The following is a 26,317-nucleotide window of genomic DNA, read 5'->3' on the forward strand; positions in this document are numbered from 1 at the left end:
ACACATAAAAAAAAACTATAACGACAATTATTTCAAGCACCTTAACTCAGGACCAAGTCCTCAAAATACTAAAACTTGTACTCAAAGTACCGACAACAAAATAAAAGTTCTATTTTTAAATGCATTCAAATTGCGACTTAGTCCAATAACTTAAGGTTCAATTTTCCTATAAAAAAGACGGAAGACATTTTTATTAAAGTTAAAGAAAATTCATCTTTATTTCTATTGTCACATGATTGAGTCAATCTTTTGTACCGGTTTGTCATGCAATATTTGATCTTCATATCAGTGTGATAAAGTCGATTTTCCCTAAACATTTATTTGTTCTATACGTGTCGTTCATTTAGTCTGGATAGCTAGATAAGAAATTAGTTCCTGGAAGTTTGTGATGTACCAGGCAGATCTCTTCTTCACCTCTTCTCTTACTACGTTACCGCCAAAACCTTAAACAATAATTAATATTATAATGACTATGTTCTTCTGACATAATATAGTGCGTATAGTATACGATGAGCAAATTCAAGTAAACACTATACTTCCTCGCTGTGTTAAGATGGTATAACATTGCGATTATTTTTTTTCAAGGGAAACAAGCATTATTTTAAACCTTAACAACTAACTGTACACAAATGGAACATTAACCAATAAAGTTACCACTAATTTGTTAAACATAAGAAACTAAACACATTCAATGATTAAATATTAAGTTAACTTTTAAGAGAGCCGAGATGGCCCAGTGGTTAGAACGCGTGCATCTTAACCGATGATTTCGGGTTCAAACCCAGGCAGGCACCACTGAAATTTCATGTGCTTAATTTGTGTTTATAATTCATCTCGTGCTCGGCGGTGAAGGAAAACATCGTGAGGAAACCTGCATGTGTCTAATTTCAACGAAATTCTGCCACATGTGTATTCCGCCAACCCGCATTGGAGCAGCGTGGTGGAATATGCTCCAAACCTTCTCCTCAAAGGGAGATGAGGCCTTTATCCCAGCAGTGGGACATTTACGGGCTGCTAATGTAATGCTAATGTAACTTTTAAGTATTGAACTGCTATTGATAGAAAAAAAAATTAGCCCGATCGGAGTTTTCACCCAGCTTTGAATTAATCCTGAATTTAATTTGAAAGATATTTGCTAAACGGAAGACCAATATTGAAAATTGCAATTTATTTATTAACCCTCGTTAAATAGCATGATAACATTTTATGACGTTTGCTTTAATTTGCGACAAAATGATAACTAATAAATGTATAGTAAAGTTTAAGTTAAAATTAAAACGGCAGTGTGGCAACACCATTATTTAACGTTAAATTAAACATTAAAACAGAGAGACCGGATTTTATGTAAATATTTCAAAAGTACATTTACGGTTTGATTAGTGATAACAAATTACCTATAAATGCATCGGCGGGTGGACTTGCTTCTGCGTCAGTGGCACCGTCGCCGATCATGATCAGCCGCTGGTAGCCGTGTTGTTCCTTCAGCCGTCTGATCACCATACCCTTACCACCAGACCTCGATGTTGGCTCATTCTCATCGAAACCAGCATATTCGCCTGCAGAGGAAAATATTTCGAATTTTGAAATCCATTTACATCATTTAGTCCCATAAGATATTCCAACCATGACAGCTGAGAATTATTAAAAGGGAAAATAATTTGATAAAAATAAATACTAAATTGTACAAAGGGCACGCCGCTATCAATATTCGATAAAATAAATTTGAAATCAATACATTATCTATCTCTTATGATAAGTAAAAAGCGTATTGACAATGTGAGGTATTGCAAAAACAAAAAAAATACTTCTATATAATACGATTCTATTTTTAAAATAATGCATGCAAAAACAAGACGCAATCCGTGGCCCACTTCCCATTTGCGTAAAGAACGTCTCAATGAGCACGCACTGATTGCGTGCGCGATAACGAACTATTGTTTTTCTGTCAAACTGATTTATCAAACAAATGAAAATCGGCTATATTGCTAAACCCATACGGTTTAAATCTTTTTGTAGTCATTTATATAACACGTTAACGGAATTACAATCTTATTACGTAAGATTAAGGATAATTTTCAATTGAACGTTATTCGAATTTATCTCTCTCGGTGACAGTAAACACGTCGTCGAGAAATGGTCTGAGTGTATTGCATTAGTCAGGTCATATGTCAATCCCGTGGGGTCTGTTACGTATTAAATTATAAATTATTTTAATTAAACAAGTTATTAATAAAACGACGCGAGGCTCGAAAATAAACAATATATATCATTAATTTATTATTATCTGTAACATTTTGCATGCATTTGCTTTTTTACAATATTTTTCTTTTCATTCGGCATTAAAGTATTTAATTAAAACACAATTCATGACTTAATCTCTTAACTACTTAGGTTTTAAATAAATTCTTAATATTAATTCCATCGGATAAATAGTTTCGTTAAATGTATAAATTATTATGAAAAATACTTGTTTAGCGCGTATCCGCCACAGATTATTTGTTAAAAAGCTAACTATAATTAACAATTACACATGTACATTAGATGGGTCAAATGCTAATATAACATCGATTAATTATATAACTAAATGATATCATTGGAACTATAAATGTCATATTACACGGTTGAGTTAACTGTTGGATAGTGACTCAAGTTTTCAGAATGTTTCGAGAGGTAAAAATACATTTAGATTGAAAAAAAATTGAAGTTATAAATGCAAAATTTCAAGATAGCTAATTATAAGTAACGCATTCTACGATTAAAAATAACAATAAAGGATACCCGATATAAATTCTTATTAACCGTCCATCAACTCCAAAAACTATACCAAACCACACACACACATAAACCCATTCATTTGCAAAAATATTTTTATATAATGTATAATCAAAATGTTTAATATGTAAATCTGAAACAAACTATAATTTAAATTAGAAGCAATTAATAATTTCTGTAACTGTGTATATACCATTAACAAAAATTTGGTTAAATAAATTAAATAATCAATAATGTCTCCATCAACATTTTCAACGGAGATTAGCAAACTGCGCAGGAGCTATTGGTGCACAAATATACAGGTGCACAAATGTGTAAAAAAAACCAACACGTGCAATTTCTTTTCTCTCGTCCTCATCGTCCGACGATACGACAATCACGACACGAACAGAGAGTTCGAGTGAATGACCAACAGCTTTACTTGTTTTCTGAGGCACGGAAATTAAATCACTGTTAAGTCAGATCAATCGGAGCTGTTACTCAATTTCTATTAAGAAAAACCTAATAACTTTTGAATTTAAGACAGAATCACGGGTCCACCAGCCTTATAAGCTAACCAAGTCATTCAAAATAAAATATCTCAGGAGCAACAGAAAATATTGGTTAAAGGAGTAAGCTTGTAAATAAATAAAAAAAAAAATACATAATTACGAAAAATAATTTTGTGTTCTCTCAGTTCTGTTATTATTAAATCAATGAGGAATATTACATTTAGGGATTACCTTTATGTAATAGAAGAGGAAAATATGTGGAATTTACTTGTGTTCTAAGATCAATTTAAATAATAATAATATTGATTATCTATTAAAACATTGGAAACGCAATCCGACACGACCGTAGTAAGATTAAGCGTTGAGCCAACGGTTTTGCGTTTTCCGATGCAATGGAGTATTAATTTCTAATCGAATTCCACGCTGCTACCGACGAATACTTGACAGCAAAACGGTAACTTCTATCGAGCAGGGGTTACAAAACAGAACAACAGGCATGTTACCTTTTAAGTTAACTAGTCGGTTTAAGACTTGTGGTAAAAAAGTGCTTTCTATAAACTAATAGTTGTCGCCCGCGGCTGAGCTCTTGTTTAAGGTTTAGGCATAACAAAATAGCCAATCTTTCCTTGGGTTTCAAACTTAATTCATACTAAATTTGATTCGGTTTGGCCGTGAAAGAGCAACAGAGAGACTAAGAAGACAGCTACTTTCGCATTTAAAGAATTACTCGCCGTTGTTTTTATTTAAATAAGTAATTCCAAATTCCGAAATAGTAAACCAAATATATTCCTCCAAGGTCACGGTAGCATATCAGAAAACAAAACATGGTGAGTCGTTTTCTATCAATAGTAACTAATAACAATAATTTCTTACAACACTTAAACAGTATGCACTAAAGTCATCAAAGTTTATTCACCTTGCGTTCATTATCAACATATGTTTTTCTTATCAGATAAAGAGTATGTCATTTCAAAGTGAATATACAATCAAAACTAAACTAAATTGATAAATTAACACACAAATATGATAAAAGCGACCTAGATACTAGATAATAGAATGATACGAGTACAATCTACGTTACATTAATGATATCTAAAATTGAAAAGAAAATAAAGGAAAACTCCTTTAAAAAACAAAAAACAATCGTAATCTTTATATTATCAAATCGTTATCAAGAAATATGATCGTGCACATTTGTTTAAATAAGGATAAATAACATGTTTTGATACTTTACAGTGACAAAAACAATTTTCGCAAACAATTGAATGTTAGTTTCAAAACATACATGTATTCGAACGAATAAAAAGATCTGGATTCAAGTAATATATTAAAAGAACCACTTTAAAAATAAATAAATATATCAATCCATATAAACCATTGGCATAAGTTATTAATAAAAGTTCTATGTTATAGGTAGTCACAGGCACATACAGCTACCGACTTTGGGTACTAAGATGTTATGCCCCTAATGCTTGTACACTGGCTCACTCACCCTACAAACCAGAACACAACAATACTAAGTGCTTGCTGCTTGCTCGTAGAATATATGACGATTGGGTGGGGCCCAACCGGACTTGTACACCTTAAGTAACACTTAGTACATTTACTATGGAACTGTACATGTGGGACATATCACATCTGGTGAAATTGTGCACGTGAATTTCTTCACGATATTTTCCTTCCCCGCCGAGCACGAGATGACTCCAATTTATATAAAAGTATATCATTTTTCATAAACAAATATTACATACTATATTTAAATCAATAAATATTTTGCACATATCGAACATGCGTAATAACATTGATAGCTGTCTTATCAACGCTGGATTAAATTGATAACTTATAATATAAATATATATTAATCTGCCTTATTAATATCGTAAGGGCTATTCTAAGTGCCCTTCAAATAAAAAAATGGCTAAACATCACAGATATATATATATATATATATATATAATAACACAATTATATATATATATATATAATTGTGTTATTTATATATATATATATATATATATATATATATAATTGTGTTATTTATATAAATTCAAAACATTGTAATTGGGGTATTCCTCGAGACAAAACCTAACATCTGACTTAAGATCTGTTTATATACGTCAAAAATTTTTGGTGAATTGTGTGCTTTATTTGTATATGATGTAAGGGTCAACGTTTCGAAGCACGCTCTAGCTCAATGCTTAGTGCTTCACCGATACTGAATGATAACACAACGACCTCATTCTCTGGAGGCGTGCCCCGCTGTTTATCAACATGGAAATTATGCTTTTGTTTATGATATCATATAAAACATTTATAATTAAACTCATTGTTATTCGTTGCTTATATTTCATCATAGCTAAGTTTACCTTTATAACTACTGTATATACAACCTTTGAGTAATTTTAGGTGTATCATAGTACATTTTAAATGATTATTGAATTTATATATGGCAACACACAAAAGAAATACGCAAGAACATATATCTGCTCAAAGACGAATAGAAGAAGATAAATTTAGAAGTTAATAGTTGTGAATTGTAATAAATAATTAGGTTTTATTCAACATATTAACATACTAACTGCTTGTCGCGGTTTACGAGATTGTTTCTGCCCGCGTGTGTTCTAACGCGAAGTTATAGTCTTTACCAACGAGCACACAAACAAAAGCTTAGCCTTTTTAAAATTAGTATAGATGATACAACAAATAATGCTATCTCTTTTTCTATTGCTAGAAACTTTCTATTCGAAAGAACGGCAGGTATAAACTTAATTAACTAAACACGACAAAATTTAAGGAAACTCTTATTGTTTCATAAATAAACTTGATAATTTGTTGAAATTAAACTTACCATTAAAGAAGAATTTGAGTCTATTAGCGTAGACATTTGATATAGGGATGCCCAGTTTGACAGCCACCGGTTCTATTAAACTTCTGAAACCTCCGGATACCAGGTAAACGTCAACTCCACGCTCGTGTAACATTTTGACTAATTCACTGAAAACAACAAGTTCGTTTTATCCATCAATCATCAGAAGTTTCGATAATTTAAAAAAATAAATATATATAAATTATTGCTTATTATACACATATAACGTTTGGATCTTAAGAATTCATGCACGATATATTATGAACACACATTAAACATATGAAATCTCACTGTCGCTTGCGAGGATTAGAATCCGTAGTATTTGGTTATGAAACACACATTCTAGCCACTGTGCTAACTTGGCACTTAATATACGGATATTCATTTAAATCGCACAGTTAAAGCAGACCCTATAATACTTAGTTTAATATAAAGTTAAGTAGAAAACACTTCAATTGCAACATCTTATAACGATTAATTATTAATTGTGCATCTGTTTTAATTAGGTCGATTACAAATATGACCTCCTTTTTCGAAACCTTCTTTAAATTCATACAGAGACATATCTGGAATTTCTATCACTCTATATTTACACTTTGAAATCGGTCGGGTCAAACAATGATAGCCAACGAAGCGGACATAACCGGTTCAATTGCACATTATTTACTTGAACGTACTCAATATTTGGTAATCATGTATGATTGTTGATATATTGCGGTCAATCTTTGCAGAACTTTGATACGGGTATCGTGGAAATTGAATAGAAGTTTGGTAGAAAAAGCTAGGCAGGCGGACTTTTTTTTATATTGGACAACATCACATACATTACTCTTATCAGAAAATCAGAATTACCAAAAACACCCAAACCCAAGACAACATAGAAAACTAATGAACTTTTTCTACATCGACTCGGCCGGGAATCGAACCTCGGAGTGGCGTACCCATGAAAATCGGTGTACACTACTCGACCACGGAGGTCGTCTTATATCAAGACATATTTGATTGTTAGTTATTCTATAGCCTATTCCAATAGAGGATTAAAGACAAATAAAAACTTTGACCTTGAATTGACATTATATCATTGGTCCATATCTTGTACCAATGAATGAATTAAAGATTTGTGAATAGATGGTATTCCGACTGTCGGTTTTCTACAAATCTTGCATGGAAATTTTCAAATACCGTAGAAAAGCTTTTGTTGAGATTGGTTGAAAATCTATTCTTGTTTTAAACGTAAGTTTTGAATATATTGATTGGCAAATTAATGACCTTGAAGATCCCTTGTTAATATAATTAATCTTCAAACAGATTACACTTATCAATTTATCTGTGTATATTTTATTAAGGAAACAAGACCTAATCTTTTTTCTTGATATTATTATTTTTAAGAAATACGAAATATTTTTTTTTTAAAATCTACCCTCAGATTCTTTTTTTCCTTATCATGTAGAAATAATAATACAATAATAAAGAAGCAAAAAAAGAAAAACTTACGTGATACCAGGAGTCAGATGGATGGGAAAAGTTTCTAAGAATTCCTTAATCTGATTGACATTAGGTCTTATTATATCCAGCCTCTTTTTAAGTGCTTCCTGGAACGTCATATTACCACCCATTGCCTCGGCAGTTCTAAAATTAAAAACAAAAAAAAAAACAATAACGAAAATCATGTGTGTAAAATACAGATTATATATTCGTCAAGGTAAAGGTTACGCTAAAAGAAATGTCACGATCAAATTATTATTTCGTACCTATCGTACCTATCTATTCGTCTGTGATAAGCATCGTGAATATTTATGAACTATAAAACTTTGAAATTGTGATAGTTAACCTGTTATCTGTGACAAAACTATAAAATAGATACGAGATTTTGAACGTTGCTGTGCTCAATTTGACAAAAGTAGAGTTGTATCGAAAACTTTCCTTAAACATATGTAATTTAAAGGCAACAGAGAATAAATCCCAGGCAAATTATTTTTGCTATTAATGTGATTATTCTTCATTTTTAAATTTTAGATATACTTAATATTATATTATCTTCAACACATCTTGTTAAAACGTTAAGAACTTGATTGTTAAGTCACATTAACAACAAATACAAATCTTTCATTTGATTTCGTTTCGACCTTAAAAATTCGGCACTGCTTAAAATTATTGGCCTGAGCAAAGAGTCAACCTGTTCAGACAACCGGTTCTTGTTGTTCTTGTTCCGATCGAAAAAAAAAAACCAATAATTTGGTAGCGGCATAAATATTAAACTTACATTACAGTGTTCGCATCATAGCTGATAATACTGTCCTCACTAATACTACAAATAAATACAAAAGAATGACTATTAAGTTGTCCGGCTCTCTCGAAGCATTGGATTCTTTGCATGGAGAGCTTATGGGTGGAAAATATTATAAACTAGTTTGTTAATGAAAAAGATTTTAATAATACACAGAGACCAAATGGAATGATACCAGAGAAAAATGTCCGGATCATTTAACGAAATACCTTCATCATGGGTTTCGAAACTTTCAGAAAGAAATATTCATCTTTTTGTGAAGTGACAATTATTTCACGTAACGAAAAATAATTAGTTATTATTGTATATCATTATCATTAAATACTACGTCCTTGTTAACATGACACGTAATTTATAGTTTTATAATTGATATTATCGGCACTATTTTGGCGCGTGTTGGATTTCTAGTAATCAGGTGTACATATTAGTAAAAATATGTATAAATGTCACTCAATAGTATTATATAAATAATTATACCCATTTAAAAACTATCTAATAAACTCATTTTTGCATTTCTATTAGGGATGGGCCGAAATTCGTTTTAAATACCGAACATTCGGTGCAAGAAAAAAAATAAAATGCAAACTTGCACTATTTTAACTGAAATTAATGGACGTCATTCTATACTATCTATCATAACCGTAAAATAGAACTACGTCTTTAGCAACAAGTAAATCTTAACATACAATGTTATAAAAATATTAGTATCTTTTTTTTCCGATATATAATATAATTAATTAAGTTTACTTAGGAAACAAGTATAAGCTCTAGATACTAATTTAAGTGCTCAAATGTGACAATTTTTTATATGGTTGTAATATTGGAATCTCACAAAAGCGCACCTAACTCGAGAAACCGAAGTTCGGGCGAACTTCAGCCGAACTTTTTGTTTTCACCGAATATTCGGCCGAATTTCATATTCAATACAATCCACACTCGGCCCATCTCAAATTTCTATACTTAGCTATTTCTGTACATTATTATTAAATAAATAAATTAATTAATAAAGTATATGTAATGATATATTTGGGTATATATGTCAAAAGATTGGCGCTTACATTTATTATACAACTAAAATAATCAAAAGATACGATAAGATATTGTTGTTGGGCGTAACAATTGTTTTAATGATTACGTAATCTTTATCATAGATAATTTTCTCACTGTTACTAGGTCACTTATTTTCAAAACATTTAAACCGATGAGAATTTATTATTATATATATATATATTTTAAAAGTATTTATTATATTCCTATCGTCCCTACAAGTACCTACATGCGGAATCGAATAACCAATATGCACGGAACCCAACAATACTGAGTATCTCTGTATGGCGGTAGAATGTCTGATGAGCATGCCTCGATTTGTAAACGTGATCTTCAGTTAAAATTCACGTACTCTATCCACTTAACGCAGTCTTTATTGGTGCTTATATTTGTTCACAGATTGTTTGTTGTTCAGAGATGACAATAGTACGAGCCTTACAACAGGGTAGGAAGGGAAACTTAGTAATAATCGCATTTCTAGCAATATACGATATACCGTCCTCAGAAAATATACTAAGTGACTAGCCGCCCATCCCAACATCGAAAGAGTAAAGTTAAACTTTCTAAATTATTTTCTTACACATTAAAGTTTTCGAGAGTCAGTAGTTTTGGCTGTGCGTTAATAGTCAGGACAAACGATTATAAAAATTAATTAATAGCTTAAAAACTAACAATTTAGAAGACAATCACCGAATTACTTAGAAATTATTAATTGATCACGATATTAACGAAATTCTTATACCATTTACTTAATATATTTCTGTCTAAAATTTCTAGTGATGAATAATTATTCGGTTATATTTAAATTTTAAATATACATAAAATACAATAACAGTAACTATGAATAAAAGAATTATTTAAAAAAAAAAACACTACATTAACAATTAAATTAAAATTCGATTCATGGATACTTCGAGAATGACTCATGCGCCTCGAAGTCTCTAGAAACAGTAACAGCGAGCATAATAAGGAAAGTTGTACTCACAATCTCTTCACCTCCTCTCCCTTGCCACAGAACCTGGCGAGTTCGTCAATGCCTTCATCCTGGATGACAGTGGAGTCAACGTCGAAACATATACAATCAGTTGTTCGGAACAACTCCTGGACACTTTGCTGTGGTGACATTACGCTTATGGAGACCAGCGAGAGAGTTTTCAATGTTGCCAATTGGAGATTGCTTTTTAAGCTGCAAATAATTGTATTCAAATTATTTCGTTTTAATTTATAAGTGTATTATTCTGAGTTAAACTTTTCATGCAGCAAGCATTGTTACTTCTAATGATACTTAAATCGTATTAACGCTATAGGCCCTATTTATATAAGTCATGAAACTGTCTATTATTTTCCTTGTAAATTACAACTTATAATATCATGCATATTATTCACGATTAGTATTACTGAAGGCGTCGAACGTCATCAGCCTTAACCATGATCTAAATTAACACCATTCACAAGGAATAAGGAAAAAAACATGTTACCCTTACACGCATCACGAAAAATAATATACGAACAAGAAAATGATGATTAATATACCATGCATATTATCGTGCAGTAAATAAATTTCTTTACTAAATAATAAAATTTAAACCTGTATAAAGCCATTTTCGATGTCTTCTCAAAAAAATATATAACAATAAACGGTATAACTCTTTAACCGGTACGTTCTAAGTGAATAAAATTATTTATCTTTCGATTAAGGTTAAGATACAATTAAATGAAACCCACTTAACCGGAAACTATCGCGAACACGCCTCCGTCGAGTTAGATATCATATAGTACAGTGTACTCGGACCATTTTTATCGCCTTATATCCACCAGCTTCTCTCAGATAAGACTATGATGCGAGCTACAACACTTCTATCTGAGAGCTACGTACTATGAATGACGTCACAACGTCATATTCGCTTAAAGACATGCGGCCAGACGAGAGAAATATTTAAAGTAAGGGCGTCGAAACGACAGCTATCTCGCTCACTCGCGATATAAGAGTATGGAATGTTTGTGGAAACACTTGTTTTGCGAATTGCGTCGAGCGCAAAACCACCTTATCAACCGCAAGCGACGTAGTATGATAATGATAATAAACTTGTTTTTATTTAAAAGATGCAAAAAAAGAATTTGTTTCTAAGTAAACATAAGAAAACAAAACTTAATACTTTTTTTTATAATATTATATATCCTAATTCTTTCCAATCCTATAAATATCTCTGTTTTATGTACTTTTTTTTTTCTTTGAGTACAATGTATAGATACGTTTGTAGAACAAATACATATACAATAGTAGAAAAATAAAAATACTAACACATAATTAAGTAGGTACTTACACATAAATATAACTATGATAAACTTATAAAAACACACTTCTGACACCCAAGTCAATAAATCCTTCCTGGGACAAGGTATTTGTTTCTACAATTCTGCAAATATTTTTAATTTACCACTTAATAATCAAGGCATATTATTCAATGAAGATTATACAGATGTCCAAAAGTGCTATTACATAGAAGTTACTTTTTGTTGTAAAGCATAACTTTACCTACTTAGTTTATTGGTAGTATAACCATTAAATTATACATTTATATCATTAAAAATATTCTGAACTTAGGTAACCTTTACATGTAATAAAACTATTGAAAAATGTATGAGCCTACTTGAACAAAGTATATTTTCATTATATATATGAGGTAATAGAAGATATTTAGATTCTTTTCTATTGAAAATATAAATATACCTATACACGCAACATGTAAGTTAATTACATCACAAGATATTTTTAATAATAACAATAACAAAGTTTTTTTTTGTAGATATGGATATTATTTTAACTTTTTATTGCCATTAATTTATTTATGAACTTAATATTCTTGTCATGACATAACTTTTTAAAATAAAAAAAGGTTCTTCTAAATAAAATTATATAACAAATTATTATCTATTTTTAATTTTTACAACAATAACAAAAAAGGCATGTCATTTTATTAAAAGATTATTAAAATCAGGTTATCAAACAGATATTGATAAATTAGTCATTTTCAACGTGCCATTGAGAACAGTTAATTCTTAATATTATCAGTATATATGTTGCAAGGTTATCATTTGTATTTGTCATGCAAACATTGCGTGTCAATTCGAACATAATTTATCCCATACAATTTTAGAGCATTAGTTATTAAGGCAAACTACTTGAAATTAAGGCGGCTAGGTCATTTTTTTGAAATGTATGTTTACCAATATTTGATAAATCATATGTTTTTGTAATTCATTAAATTTATTTAAAGATACACATCACTTTATGAGTATCTCTGATATCATTTAGGATAAAAAGTGCAAATAGTTGTTACAAAATATTTACAATCTATGAAGTAACTAACGATTAAAAGCGGCAAAAGTTAAGGATAAATAATATAATTATATTTTTATTCATGAAGTAATTTTTATATATTAGATAAGCAATTTCCCGAAAAATGAGATAAGGTTATTCAACAGACTATGTTGTATAAGAGCTATATAAAACTCTTTTATACCCTTAGTTACTATAAGTTTACCAAATAAAGATAAATGTAAAATATAATGTAGTTTTTTTTTCTCCCTTCAAAACTTACTTTTTTTAAAATTTTGGTATTAACAAGAATTGATCAAAGAAAAAAGGATTTACAGATAACCAATAAACAGAAGGATTGTGACCAATACACACTTAGTCATATAAAAGAAATAAAATGATATTCAATGACTTTGCATAAAATGATAAACACCAGATTTAACCAGATATATCTACTTAGATACTTTATCATATTTAGAGTGAAACCTAGTAAATCTCAATATTAATCAAGACTCTTAAATAATATTAATTAATATATTTTCAAGATTTTTAAATAATATTACCTTATCGTTTTTATTTATTTCCTGAAAGTTCAACTTACCACAAAAAAAACATGACATAACAATTTATTAAACAAGGTCAATACACAAATCGGATTCGAAATAAATAAAAATTGTTAAAATATAGCACAAATATTGTACATTATTAACTAATATGAGATTATAAATTATAAAATCATAGTAAAGTTCATACTTTCAAATATTCCTGCAAGAAATATGAAATCATTTTGAGCAATTGTGTTACTTACGACTAATCTCTATACTTCGTAGTAACTGGACAACAATTCAAAACCAACTTGATGTAAAATTACAGTCAATAAATAAATATTTTATATATAACAAATCACAGCTGTTTTTATTTACATTTTACATTACAATCACAACCACATTGGCAAGATCCAAGTTTTGACTTTTGATTTTGACATTGAAACTTTAGACCTAATTGAGACAAACTCAGTTCGTTTTACGCCTGTCAGTGTATTGTAAAATGTTTAAGGATATTTGTAAGAATCTAATATTATTGTCATGTTTTTTTATAGATTTAAATAAAAATATTCTAAGCTATTAGTTACTTTTTTGCTTAATTCACTGCTAGTTATGTACTTTTTTCAATACGTGAATATACATACATTTATTTACACAAGATTATTATTATCATTAAGTCATTAACTATATACAATTAAAAAAAAGCAATTCCCCGTTGAAATATTGAATCGCAATTCTGAACCTCTGGCACCAAAAGAAAAACTAGCTCTCTTATCTTATTATACTTTTAATGAAGCCTTTTGTTATGTATGTACTTGTATCGTTTTTCCTCATTCGTATCCTTAAATGTATGTTCAACATTTTTACTAGTTTAAATTGCGTTAACACAAATACAATACAAATCTTTATATTATTGCATCCTCATAGATGCATAATAGAATAATGACAGTAAACTTATACGATGTTTTTTAGTACTTATTCAAATTAGTATTTTTAAGGATGTTTTTTTATAAATGTTTACTAGATGTTATAATTTTGTTTTATAACTTAATGTCAACATGTTTGTATTAGTATTTACGATTTTTGCCTTTAAGTGGTTATGTAAATTAAAAATAAAAAAATGGCGGGAAAACGAAAATGATTTGACTATATAAGTTCCTAATAAAATACTTACATTATATTTTTAATTTAACATTCCTTCTACTTCGAATTAGTAACTTATATACTTTTTAAAGATATAATTGGACATACTTAATACATAAATTACGAAGAAAATATGAACGTTATTCAAAATAAAATACTTTCTTCCAAAGAAACAACAAGATCTAAATGTAAAACTGAATTAGTTCGAAAAGATGCCGCACGAGGTAAGTTGAAAAAAAAGTGATCAAGTAACATAGATTATATCATTTGAATTAGATTTATATCAGATATATGATGAAGGGTTCAAGAAATCACAGTACAGAATTATAATATAAATTAAATTTAAAATAAAATAATGAGGAACAATTTACATTGACAATAATAATTGTATTTTATTTAATTTACGTTTGCCGAAAAAACCGCTTTTATTCGCTTCAGTACATTATTCTCAATATGTTGATTGTGATATATTTAAGAACAAGATAACTCATCTATACTAGTATTATTAATGCGAAAGTAACTGTCTGTCTGTTACGCTTCCACGGCTATACCTCTGAAGCGAATTAGATTAATCAAGGAAGGACCAAGCGAATCTTCACGCCAAAACTAGTAACATATTCAAGTTAAGTCCGTGTTAAAAAAGTATTTTTAAATAAAAATCAGAAAATTAGGAACCCACTGTTGATATTTTTTACTTTTAGTATGATGATAATAATATTACGTATCCATGCTGGAGGTCATGGTCACCTTCTTTTTAAGTCATAAGTGTTTGATTACGTAAGTACGTGATCATTCATCGGTAGCTAGCAACGAATTTTAATCTATAATTAAAGTGTATATAAGTGTGTATATATAAATGTAAACGGCTATATTCTCGAATAAACCAGCATTATTCCATACAACAACGGTTTCAACCCATAAACCTTTTACATTGTGCTCTTAGGACACTTATAATTGTTGTTATTTTTAACCTACATTTTTATACGTAAGGAGAACGAGGCCTTGCTATAAGAAAATACTCTACCAACCTGACCTTGTTCTCATACATATTTATTGAACAATAAATTATAAAAAAAGAATAAGTATAATTTCTTCTATTTTGTTTTAATGTAAGGTATACGCAGTTCAATATCCCTGTTTCCTCCGAAACCACAGAAAGCGATGAGTACAATTCGAAAATTAGGCAAAATCGCAGCGCCCCGTTATCAATTTAATATGGAAAAACTTACTTCATCTGTACGGTCATCTATGGGACCTCCTTCAGGATTACCCCCGAGTTTTAAAAGAAAGTAAGTGCTATTGCGGAAATTGAAAACGATACAAGCATAATCTGCTTAAGATATTTTATGTCAATTCTTCAAACTTTAAATAAGAATTACGCTATTGTAAGATATGCTTTAGAAACACAATGCCGAACACAAATATGTTACAGCTCGTAAACCCACTTCTTGGGTAATTGTCTCCTTTTACGTATGTTTGTAGCTTATTTATTATTACTATTCAATGCCATCCATGCAGGGCCGGACCATAAGTTTAGGAGGCCCTGGACTAACACTACTTAGGGGCACACATAAGATATATCTGAACGCAGACTTGAATTAAATTACTTGAATGGGGTTTATTAATTGCATTTTTGACTGTGACTTGACTTAGCTAGGGGGCCCTTGAATCCACGGGGCCTTGGATTGAAGCCCAAAAAGCCATATGGTAGATCCGGCCCTGCTTCCACGAGTTAAATTAAGAACATGAAAACTCAATGGTTCATGCCAAGATTTGCATCTGCGATCTTCGGTAAAGATTCAAAACTCGTGTCCGTTAGGAAGTTTTCGCTCATACAGGCTGAGGTTAAGCAATTAATATATTATTTATCCGCGCAGGTTTGTATCGAACTCAAATTCAACTAAGCCTGAATCATCTTCGAGTGGTCAGGTTCCATTTCGCATTTTAGCCAATGATTCAGCTGTTGTTGATACCTCAGACTTTTGTACCCCAAAAAACCGGCCGTCTACGCTGAGATACATTAGCAGCAGTAGTAGAGGTACAGTTCAATGAATTTTAATATTTACGTATCGTATATCATATTATAACTAGTAAGATGGGATAAGTGGGATTTGCCCGAGACAAATAATGCACAATACACAGTTAGGTAAATAGTGTCTTTAAAAAAAATATGAATCTGAAATCTGACCAATGTCTGCTCAAGCGACGATTCTCAAGCATGTGCGTACACAATTGCATTCGCATAACCTGATGGGACGGCAAAGACGACACCACTGAAAGGACATCAGGCGCTGGATCAACTTTCTTTTCCCAGGCACGGGAGAATAAACTTTGCCAACTTCCAGGCTCCAAGAATTTCACCATAGCTATACCCATAAACCTTTTATTGACCCTTCATGCGAGGGTTCCTAGATCTGCTGCCTTTTTAAGCACAGAACAACGAATTAAAAAAAATAGCAAAGTTGGACTAAATCACGTGTGATAACCAAATAAAATAAACATTATTGATAAATATCTGTTGTTTTGTAAATAAGAAGTAATTCAAGTATTATTCAATTAAATTAAAATCTTAGCTTAAGGGATGGAAGTATAACAATAATATTTCATCATATAATCATAATAAAAAGAACTTCTAAGATAATTTTAAGCGTATATAGGACAAATTATAAAATAATATCAGTTTAGAAGTTATCATCATAAGGTAATAATAATCTCGGACTTTCCTTCCTTGTTGTAATCATTTTCTGCATCATTAACTTTTATCATAAGGTAATTACTTATAAAATACTTACATGTTCATTCCCGTTTTTACTGTAGGTATGTCACAACCTTATAGAAACGGGAAATCCCTTAAAATAATGTTACATTAAAAAAATATTTTGATAAACAACTACACAATTCACAGCATCTAATAATTTTAAATAAAGTTAATTACCAGGCCTTAAATGTTCCACTGAATCAAAGCCACCTCTCCTTTTAAAGATAAGGTTCAGGGCTTTTTCAACGACTATACAAGTAAGCGGATACACATATAGCAGAAACGTAATCGATGATATAATATGAGCACGAGATTATATTTTATAAACATAAATTAAGAACATGAAGATTCAGCAGTACTTGCCTAAATTTGAAATCTTTGGTTGAAATCGTGAAATTCTAATTTATCACCATTTAATTAAAATGTCGTAGGTGGTTATAGTGGTACTAGATCTGCAAGGTCTACAAGCACATCAGCTGTAGACCCTAGTGTAATTTTAGGTAAGAAACATATTTTTAATTGTTGTAATATTTTAAGTGCTGATTAATTTTACCAGTATTAAACATATTTAACATATCACGTTATTTCGATAAAATATATAAAAAGTTTCAAGGACTTACGTGAATGGCTAGTATTTATATTGGTGAATATATTATTTATAATATTAGTATGGTGGTGAATTTCAGCGATATCTGAGGGGCGTGGGATGGCTCGTGGAGAAATAGGTATAGCAGCCATAGACTTACGCCATCCTCATATGGTATTGTGTCAGTTTAGTGATACTCTACTGTACTCACATACGCTCACGAAAATTAACCTTTTTAATCCTATTGAGGTACATATAAATATACTTTATTTATTTATTTATTTTTCTTGTTCCAATTCGCACGTAAAAATATAATTATGAAGTTTATACAATTGACAAATTCACAAAACATGCACTGTATTTATTTTTTAGATAATAGTGCCCCATACTTTCTGCGAAGGTCCTCAAGTGAATCAACTTTATAAATTGATAAAAGATCATTTCCCTTTGTTAAATCTAACTGCCGTACAAAGGCGGCACTTTAACGATGCGGCCGGTCGGCAGAATATACAAACCCTTTGTGCTCCACAATATAGCGCCGTTTATCTTCAAGTTTTACATAAGTACGATAAAATACTGAATTTTTATCTTTAAAAAATATAAGCGTTAAAATATAGTACTTGTATTTGTAGGTTTTACGCACTAACAGCTGCAGCTGCCGTTTTAAAATACGTAGAATATATTCAATGCATAGTATTCGCTAGAGAATCATTGAAGATCGAATATCATTCATCCGAAAATACGATGATTATTGGTAAATTATTTCCCAATATGCTGGGTGCCTTTTTTTTGAGTTGTCTGAATTTCTCGGTTTATTCATAGATGTTGGAACAGCAACTCAGTTAGAACTAGTTCAACCATTAGTGCCTTCGGCTGGACCTACGTGTTGCTTACTAGGTGTCTTAGGGCCAACGTATACTATTGGAGGAATTAGAGCTTTAAGAGCTGCTATACTCCAGCCATCGTGTAAAAAAGAATTTATTGAAGCAAGATTAGATGCTGTGCAAGAATTAATAGAAAGTGAATCAGGTTTAATGGCTGATTTACAGGTACAGATACTTTAATTAATTGTACCACTAATACACATTGGTATTAGTGGTTGTGTTGTGTGGAGATATTATTCCTAAGTTTTATCTTACTTTTAATGTAAAAATAAAATCGGCTCTAGTCCTAATATAACAAATTTTGCTTAGTTTTCTTTTTGTATATACAAAACTATCAACCTTTTTAAAATATAGATAGACGAGAAAATGGGCCTCCTGATGGTAAGTGGTTACTATCACCAATGCACATTGGCGCTATAAGAAATACTTATTAAACATTCCTTACAATCAATGCACCACCATCCCTGGGAATTGAGATGTTATGTCCTTTGTGCCTATAGTTACACTGGCTTACTCACCTTTCAAACTGAAAAAAAAACAATACTAAGTATTGTCGTTTGTCGGTAGAATGTGATGGAGGATGGTACCTACCTATCTACCCAAACGGACTTACACGAAGCCAGTGGTGGGGTTTGACGTTTTGGATTTCATATTATATATATGTAATAAGTGTTTATCTAAACACTAACTGTTTTTGTGTTCACTCAAACACTCATTTCCTAAACAAAGTTTTAAATAGTATATGTCCTGTATGTATCTAGGACGTAATAAAGAAATTGTCAGATATAGACAAGATTTTATTGTTATGCATCGAATCACCAAATCAGAACATAGACAGGTTGGGAGAGGCTCAATTAAATCAGACACTACTATTGAAAACTACAATGGAAATGGTACCAAAGCTATTGGAATCATTAAAAAATGTTGAAAGTGGAAGACTAAGAAAAATTAAAATGGTAAATCTATACTGCTATATTAATCACGATAGTAGAATACTAGGGTTAAACAGAAGGGAGTGTGTTCTTACTGTATATAACTGATACGTCTATATACCTTTATATATTAACGTATAAAGAGGTATACTTTATTTTATTTATCCTGCTTGGTGCGGTTTATGGACATGTTGAGCATCATATTTGCACTTTTTATTTTACAGCTTCGACCACAGTACCTAACAGCTTCGTTCGTTATAAATGTTATTAATTTGAGTTCATAGTATGACGAGTCGCAATTAGACTTTTATAAATAAAAAATATATTATCATTAAAGGATTTCGAAAATCCACATTACGAAGAAATAGCAAATCATATTCGCAATGTAATACAAGACGACGCACATTTAGAGAAAGGCGCTATGGGTAGCCTGCAACGTTGCTTTGCAGTCAAACCAGAAATAAATGGTCTTCTAGACGTAGCGAGGAGGACTTATTCCGAACTAATAGAAGACATCCAAAAGATTGTTGAACAATTAAGTGAAACATATGACCTGCCGATACGTCTCAATCAAAATGTCATGAAAGGATTCCATGTCGTCCTTCCCGTTGCTCCAAAGAATAGGAGACAATTCATAGTCGAAGATCTACCTCCTATTTTTATCCAGGTATCTTTATTTGAAAAAAATAACTGACTTATTCTTACATTAATAAAATATATATTTTTGGCTGTATATATCTATAATATGTTTAATGATCGCATAGATTATCTTATCTATAAAACCTATAGAATTTAACTAGTATGATAAATCATTTCGATATATTATTGGAATTTTATAAAAATGTATTAAATATAACACTTATATGTTTTAAATAACAAATTGGTCCCCATGAAAATAGTAGTTTACATGTTGAATGAGATCTCGAACAAAATTTCTCAAAATCTATCGTAATTAATAATGTTCCAATCTATAAGAATGCTTTATTAATTAATCAAAATAAATAAGTAAATATATTTATTACTATTCTCAATTATGTTTTCGAGGCTACTTTTAAAACTGGTAGAAAATATTATTGGAAGTATTTAATGTAATGTGATGATATCATTTAAAATTATTATAAACATATTCTTCAAAGGTACCGTTTTGTCTTCATTTCATTAAAAAAGCTTGAATCTATCAAAAGTTATAACAACATAAACTTTTCTAGTAGTAATATATATCTATTACTAAAACCCTAGGATAAAAAGTGTTTTTTCTTTATCGCTCTTAACTCTCATCTATCTTAATCCATGTGTATTAAATATATATGCGAGCATTCCGAGGTATTAATTATAAATAGTGAAATGTTCCAGTGTGTCTGAAGTTTTCAATATGTAAACACATAATAAATTTAATTTATTATAGGTAGTGTTCAATGGGGCGAGTGTAACGATGACCACAGAAGAACTAGTCGTACTAGACCAACAGGCTAAGGAATCGCTGAACGAAATACAGAAGATGAGCAATATGTGATATCTTTTTTTTGCTATTATGATTAAATAAAAAAGAAATTACTATATATTTATACTTCGTGTAAACTAAAATCTCATAAAAGTATCGTTCAAAAGTACTCAAAAAAATTAGTTTTATAAAACATTGTATAAGAATAAATAAAAGAAATCTCATTTTGGAATTTAATGTAAAAATAAAAGAAATAATTTTCACTCACTCAGTTTTCAAAATGTAACAAATAGAATGATACGGCAAAAGGTTTTAAATACACAACAGTCAAGAGATTGGTACCTACTCGTGCACAAACCTAGACCACCATTATGTTGCATCATTTTGGTACATTTTCTTTCAATATGTCAACTAATATGAAAATAATACCTATATTGTTTCAGTGTTATTTCTTCATTACTGAAGGAACTTCGTCCTTTCATGTCGAGTCTTTACACACTCTGCGAGGACGTTGCTGAATTAGATATTTTGCTAGCTTTAGCTCATGTAATGATAATTGTTATAAAACATTTCATTCTTTTACCTTGACGAGTAAAATAATAATGGTTTTATATTGTTTTAAAGGCAAGCACAATAGGTTCATATATTCGACCAGATTTTAATGATTATTTAGAAATACGTAACAGCGTGCATCCGCTCTTAGACTACAATAGTCAGGCTATGCCCATCCCGAACGATATAGTAAGGACGTTTTTCACAAATATATCATATTTTCAATTGAGTTAAAAAAAATCCATCAATCCATTTACATTCCATTCCAGTACGCGAGCCCAGAGAAAAATTTTACAATAATAACTGGGCCGAATATGGGAGGCAAAAGTATTTATATAAAACAAATTGCTATTATGCAAATTATGGCGCAAGTAAGTTAAAGTAATAAAAATAATTCTAAATTAGGTTAAAGGGTTATTTTAAAATGTTTGTTGAATATATATAATATTTACCTACCTAGTTAAAAAAAATATTAAAAAAAAAACTTACCACTTCTGATGTCGTAACAAACATCTACAATAACAAGAGTCTGATGTTACTATGCGGTCCGAATAAGAGTTACAGGAAGCATAGAATTAAAACTAATTTTCAACTTATTGTATGTTCATAGCTGTAAATATATAAACTAGATAGGTATGGTAAGCAACACATAATATTTTTTTTTCATAAAAAATACGAGCGCTGCTAGTTGCAGGGAAACTTAGAAACAAAAACAGTTGAAATTATTTTAAAACGAATTAAACGTAAAAATATAACGTAATCGTTATAGTTCATTTATTTAGTGTTACAACATTTGCTAATATTGTACAGTATAATAGTGTACAGTATCAATTACCAGATTAAAATATTTATAAATTCATCATAATCAGTTAAATAAACAATGTAAAAAACATGTTACGTGTGACACATAAATATCAAATATAATATGTACATAAACAAAAACATAATTTTGCAAACTGTACTTTTCAAGTGCCAGTTGACATATAGAGGTCATTGACGTTCCAATTCTTATTAGATATTTGGATCGCTTATTGCTTACATTATTGCATCAAATTGTGACTTACTAACATAATAAGTTTTATACCATCATTTAAAGATAACCTAAGATTTTATGGTTTTAAGTTGATTTAGATGTGCAATTTAGAATAAGAACGCGATTGAATTATTTTAAATATTCTTATTTGGCTAAATTTATTTCAATGACACCTATCTAACGTAGTAAAAAAAAGTTCGAGAGTTAGTGTGGAAAGTTTTTTTCCATTAATCAAAATAAATTTATAGGAAATATTATTTATAAACAAAATTTTTGGACTAGGGTAACGGTTGGATTGGATTAAATATCCGTGTGATATGCACGGCTATCGTCATCTCTAACGCAATGGATGGATGATATGGACGCTAGAAGCTTGGCACGTTAAGCCCATGTCGAAATCTAGATTTGCAAGACATGTTAGATACATGCTGTGTCTACTACTGTATCTTTAAACCATAAATTATAAAACGTTTTCTTTTACAATTTGTCAAATAAGTTGTCAAAAAACAGGACAGAATGTTTAATTCTTGATCCAGGTTTGAGGCAGTTGTTTCTCAGTCAGAGTAATAGATATTCGGCGTTTGTTTCAGTTGGGTTGTTTCTTACCAGCGACGAACGCTGTCCTCAGGTTGTGCGATCGAATATTTTCGAGAATTGGTTTCAATGACAGCGTAGAATTTAATGCTTCTACTTACGTGATCGAGGTAACAATAAATATACGTAAGAAAATAAAACATTGATTCATAAAATTGATTTTTACATTACATCACTAAAAAAAAAGGTTAAAATCACTATACTTTGATATTAATTATTAATCAAACGTAGGTTTTGAGAAGTGCGGAAACTTTAAGTTTTCTGTCCCATCATCCATCTTAAAACTAACGAACTTTTCTGCTGTATTTGTTATCTATTTTGTATATAACTACATATATGAATGTATCGTGACCTAAAAATAAAAGTACTGCAATGGTTCTTTGTCCCTACATAAAAATTTCAGCGGATATACATTTTTAAGTAAGAATATAGTACTATTTATTTTGGTGTACAATACTTGTACAATATAAAGGAAATGCTTTTCTTTATATTGGCTTAAAGACTGGTGCATTCGTAACTTATTTACCCATGTAAACGGTGCTGCATCATTGAGCGCACGCTTTAAAAGACCTAAACCATACTAATAAAATACTTTTTCTTTAGTCATGGGTAATTTTTTTATTTTAACAAGCATAGATTTTCGTAAAAAATATTTAAGTGTGAATCACAAAAGACAGCTTTAGGATTTTATTTCAGATGAAAGAGACTCAGCATATTTTAAACGGTCTAACTTCGACAAGCTTAGTGATCATAGATGAACTGTGCAGGTGAGTCAAATATTCAAAACATGGATATTTTATAATATTTAAGTGGAAAGAATTTTGCTTCCAATCGTTCGCTTAAAATATTTTTAGAGGGACAAATATCGAGGAAGGAACAAGTATGGCGTGGGCCATTTGCGAAGAACTGCTAATGAGTGAAGCTTTTACTTTCTTTACTACGCACTTTATCTATCTCACGAGACTGCAAGACTTGTATCACAACGTTATTAAGTAAAGTAACATTGAAATTCTAATTATATTTTCAGTCTTGTAAAACATAAATGTTTGCAGCAAATGTTATAAGTATCTTTTTATTTTTATTTAATACCTATACTGTATTAATGGTTGAAACCATCGATCCTTTGATTATTCATAACTAGTCACAAATTCATAAACGTACGTTTATTGTGTCTCAAAATAAAAAAAAAATGCATTTGTTATATAAAATAAATAAATATTCAAATCATTTCATGCAAGGCCTTAGCTTATCACTGAAAATTTTGAGAGTTGTTATTTTTATTAGTCAAAATTTTCAGCTGCCACACAACTGTGAAAGAAGTGGTGACGAATTCTGATCCCTCCGAAAAGAAATTAGTGTACGAACACAGGATTGAAAGTGGCATAACGAAAATAGAACATTATGGATTAGCTTTAGCAGCTAGAACAAATTTACCCACCGAAACTATTAATTTGGCCAAAGAACTCGCAGAACTCATTAGTAGAAATAATAAGGTAATTTTACATATTTGTGGGAACGCTTATATGAAATAGGTACATTTTAAACTATTGCAATAAATTTATACAAATTAATTATTCTTCCAGAGAATCTTATTTGCAATTCAACGGAGAATTAGTTAGAATTAATTAAATCCATTCAATCAGTTCAAACACATTGTTTTTAATATTCCACATAATTATTATACTACTAATATTAAATTATTTTTGTTTTCTCAGCCACAGGTTTATACGTCACCTTTTAAAACTGATGATCAATTAATATACGACTTAAGTGCTAAAATTCGATATGAGTCTCGTAAAACTTACAAACCCGATGAATTGATAAGAACCATGATACGTCAATTCAAAATCGAAAATCCTCAAATAGTAACAAAAATACGTGCAGAAAGAAGAAAACAAAGTAATGAAACATCAGATTCAAGATCTATTGTTGAAAATACAAAGAGTTTGATTACATCTAATGATTTAAGCAATAAGCAAAGTACGATACAAAGGGCACATGATTTATCAGATTCGACTAAAGCATTAACTTCCAATGATTCGCATGAAGCTAACTCCAAAAGCAACATTAAAAATATTCATACTTCTGTTAAATCATCTAATGAATTACTTAACGCGTTTAGCGATACTAGCATTCATAAATATAATGATGAAATAGAAACAGTTATTGATGTAAATTATAGCATGAACACAGAAAGTAAAACTAATAATACAGACAAACTAATAATAAATCTTAATGGTAATGATAATGATAATGTAATGAATGAAGATGAAAAGTCCACAAATGATGACAGCAAATTATCAATTGAGAGTGACGAAAGTGAATCAGATCTGGCAAGTGCATTAACTCAAATAATTGAAGAAAATTCAGAGGAAAGCACAAATTCTGAACAAGACAGCAATATGTCAATCGATGAAGAGTTAATGAGGGAAACGCTGAACGAAATTAACGAAGATCTTAACAAAATGACTTGTGATCTAGTAATGGACACAATCATTCTTACCCCACCACTAGAATTTCGTGATTCTAACTAAATAAATGTCGTTCAAATTATACTATAAATTATATATTATCGTCAAAACAATTTAAGAGTTGTTACAATTAAAAGAATAACACTTTTATTTACTTAATTATTTAAAACGTTTAAGAAAATAATAGTAGCTCTATGTTGTAGACTAAATAAAACAAATCTTAGGTAAATAGTGTGATAAGAATTCGAATTTTGTATAAACCGACAATGTGTTGGGTTATATAAAAAAATATGTGTCCCTTTTTTAATTAATAGAAATTAAAATTAATTAAGATATGACCCTGTAGCTAATAAATAAATAAAATAAATTGTTACGGATTTATGATTATTATTACGACGTAATATGCTAAAGACGAAATTAGCTAAAATATTTTCATTTAGTTTACAATTAAAAACGACGTATTCTAGGTCTTTCTTTTACTGCAACTATAGTGTAGATGACCTGGTAATAAAAGTTTAGGGTCTAATTTTATGCTTCAGCTTTGAAACAAGCTATTGGACCCTGGAAACCCTAGTCTGATTAAATTATAAGACTGG

General features: G+C 30.2%; 2 protein-coding genes across 5 annotated transcripts; one reads left to right on the top strand and one right to left on the bottom strand.

The window, feature by feature from the left end:
- Positions 1-13,732, bottom strand: LOC125068183 (phosphoserine phosphatase). Of its 4 annotated transcripts, none has more exons than XM_047677228.1 (6): positions 13,591-13,732; positions 10,449-10,649; positions 7,624-7,758; positions 6,112-6,257; positions 1,395-1,556; positions 1-443 (listed from the first exon to the last, which is right to left on the bottom strand). In XM_047677228.1, the coding sequence occupies exons 2-6, from the start codon at positions 10,586-10,588 to the stop codon at positions 340-342; spliced, it is 687 nt and encodes a 228-aa protein (XP_047533184.1). In that variant the 5' UTR covers positions 10,589-10,649; positions 13,591-13,732; the 3' UTR covers positions 1-339. The 4 variants fall into 4 exon arrangements, with proteins under 4 accessions (XP_047533184.1, XP_047533183.1, XP_047533182.1 ...); XM_047677227.1 differs by lacking the exon at positions 13,591-13,732 and adding an exon at positions 11,189-11,328; XM_047677226.1 differs by lacking the exon at positions 13,591-13,732 and adding an exon at positions 11,052-11,294.
- An 871-nt stretch (positions 13,733-14,603) lies between these two features.
- On the top strand, positions 14,604-25,784 carry LOC125068374 (mutS protein homolog 4-like). The gene is made up of 14 exons (XM_047677473.1): positions 14,604-14,694; positions 17,915-18,063; positions 18,187-18,377; positions 18,447-18,568; positions 18,637-18,863; positions 19,968-20,297; positions 21,036-21,139; positions 21,515-21,617; positions 21,893-21,994; positions 23,247-23,360; positions 23,947-24,017; positions 24,105-24,242; positions 24,548-24,743; positions 25,527-25,784. The coding sequence occupies exons 1-14, from the start codon at positions 14,604-14,606 to the stop codon at positions 25,782-25,784; spliced, it is 2,196 nt and encodes a 731-aa protein (XP_047533429.1).
- The last annotated feature ends 533 nt before the right edge of the window (positions 25,785-26,317 follow it).

Source organism: Vanessa atalanta, chromosome 13 (genome assembly GCF_905147765.1).
Source record: "Vanessa atalanta chromosome 13, ilVanAtal1.2, whole genome shotgun sequence".
Taxonomy (NCBI): Eukaryota; Metazoa; Arthropoda; class Insecta; order Lepidoptera; family Nymphalidae; genus Vanessa; species Vanessa atalanta.

Coding starts and splice junctions, on each gene's coding strand:
- LOC125068183 (XM_047677226.1), bottom strand. Junction 6,258..7,623: donor CATCTGACTCCTGGTATCAC/GTAAGTTTTTCT, acceptor TGTTGTTTTCAG/TGAATTAGTCAAAATGTTAC. Junction 444..1,394: donor ACCCGCCGATGCATTTATAG/GTAATTTGTTAT, acceptor TTATTGTTTAAG/GTTTTGGCGGTAACGTAGTA.
- LOC125068374 (XM_047677473.1), top strand. CDS start 14,604: ATGAACGTTATTCAAAATAAAATACTTTCTTCCAAAGAAACAACAAGA. Junction 21,140..21,514: donor ATACAGAAGATGAGCAATAT/GTGATATCTTTT, acceptor ATATTGTTTCAG/TGTTATTTCTTCATTACTGA. Junction 24,018..24,104: donor ATCATAGATGAACTGTGCAG/GTGAGTCAAATA, acceptor AAATATTTTTAG/AGGGACAAATATCGAGGAAG.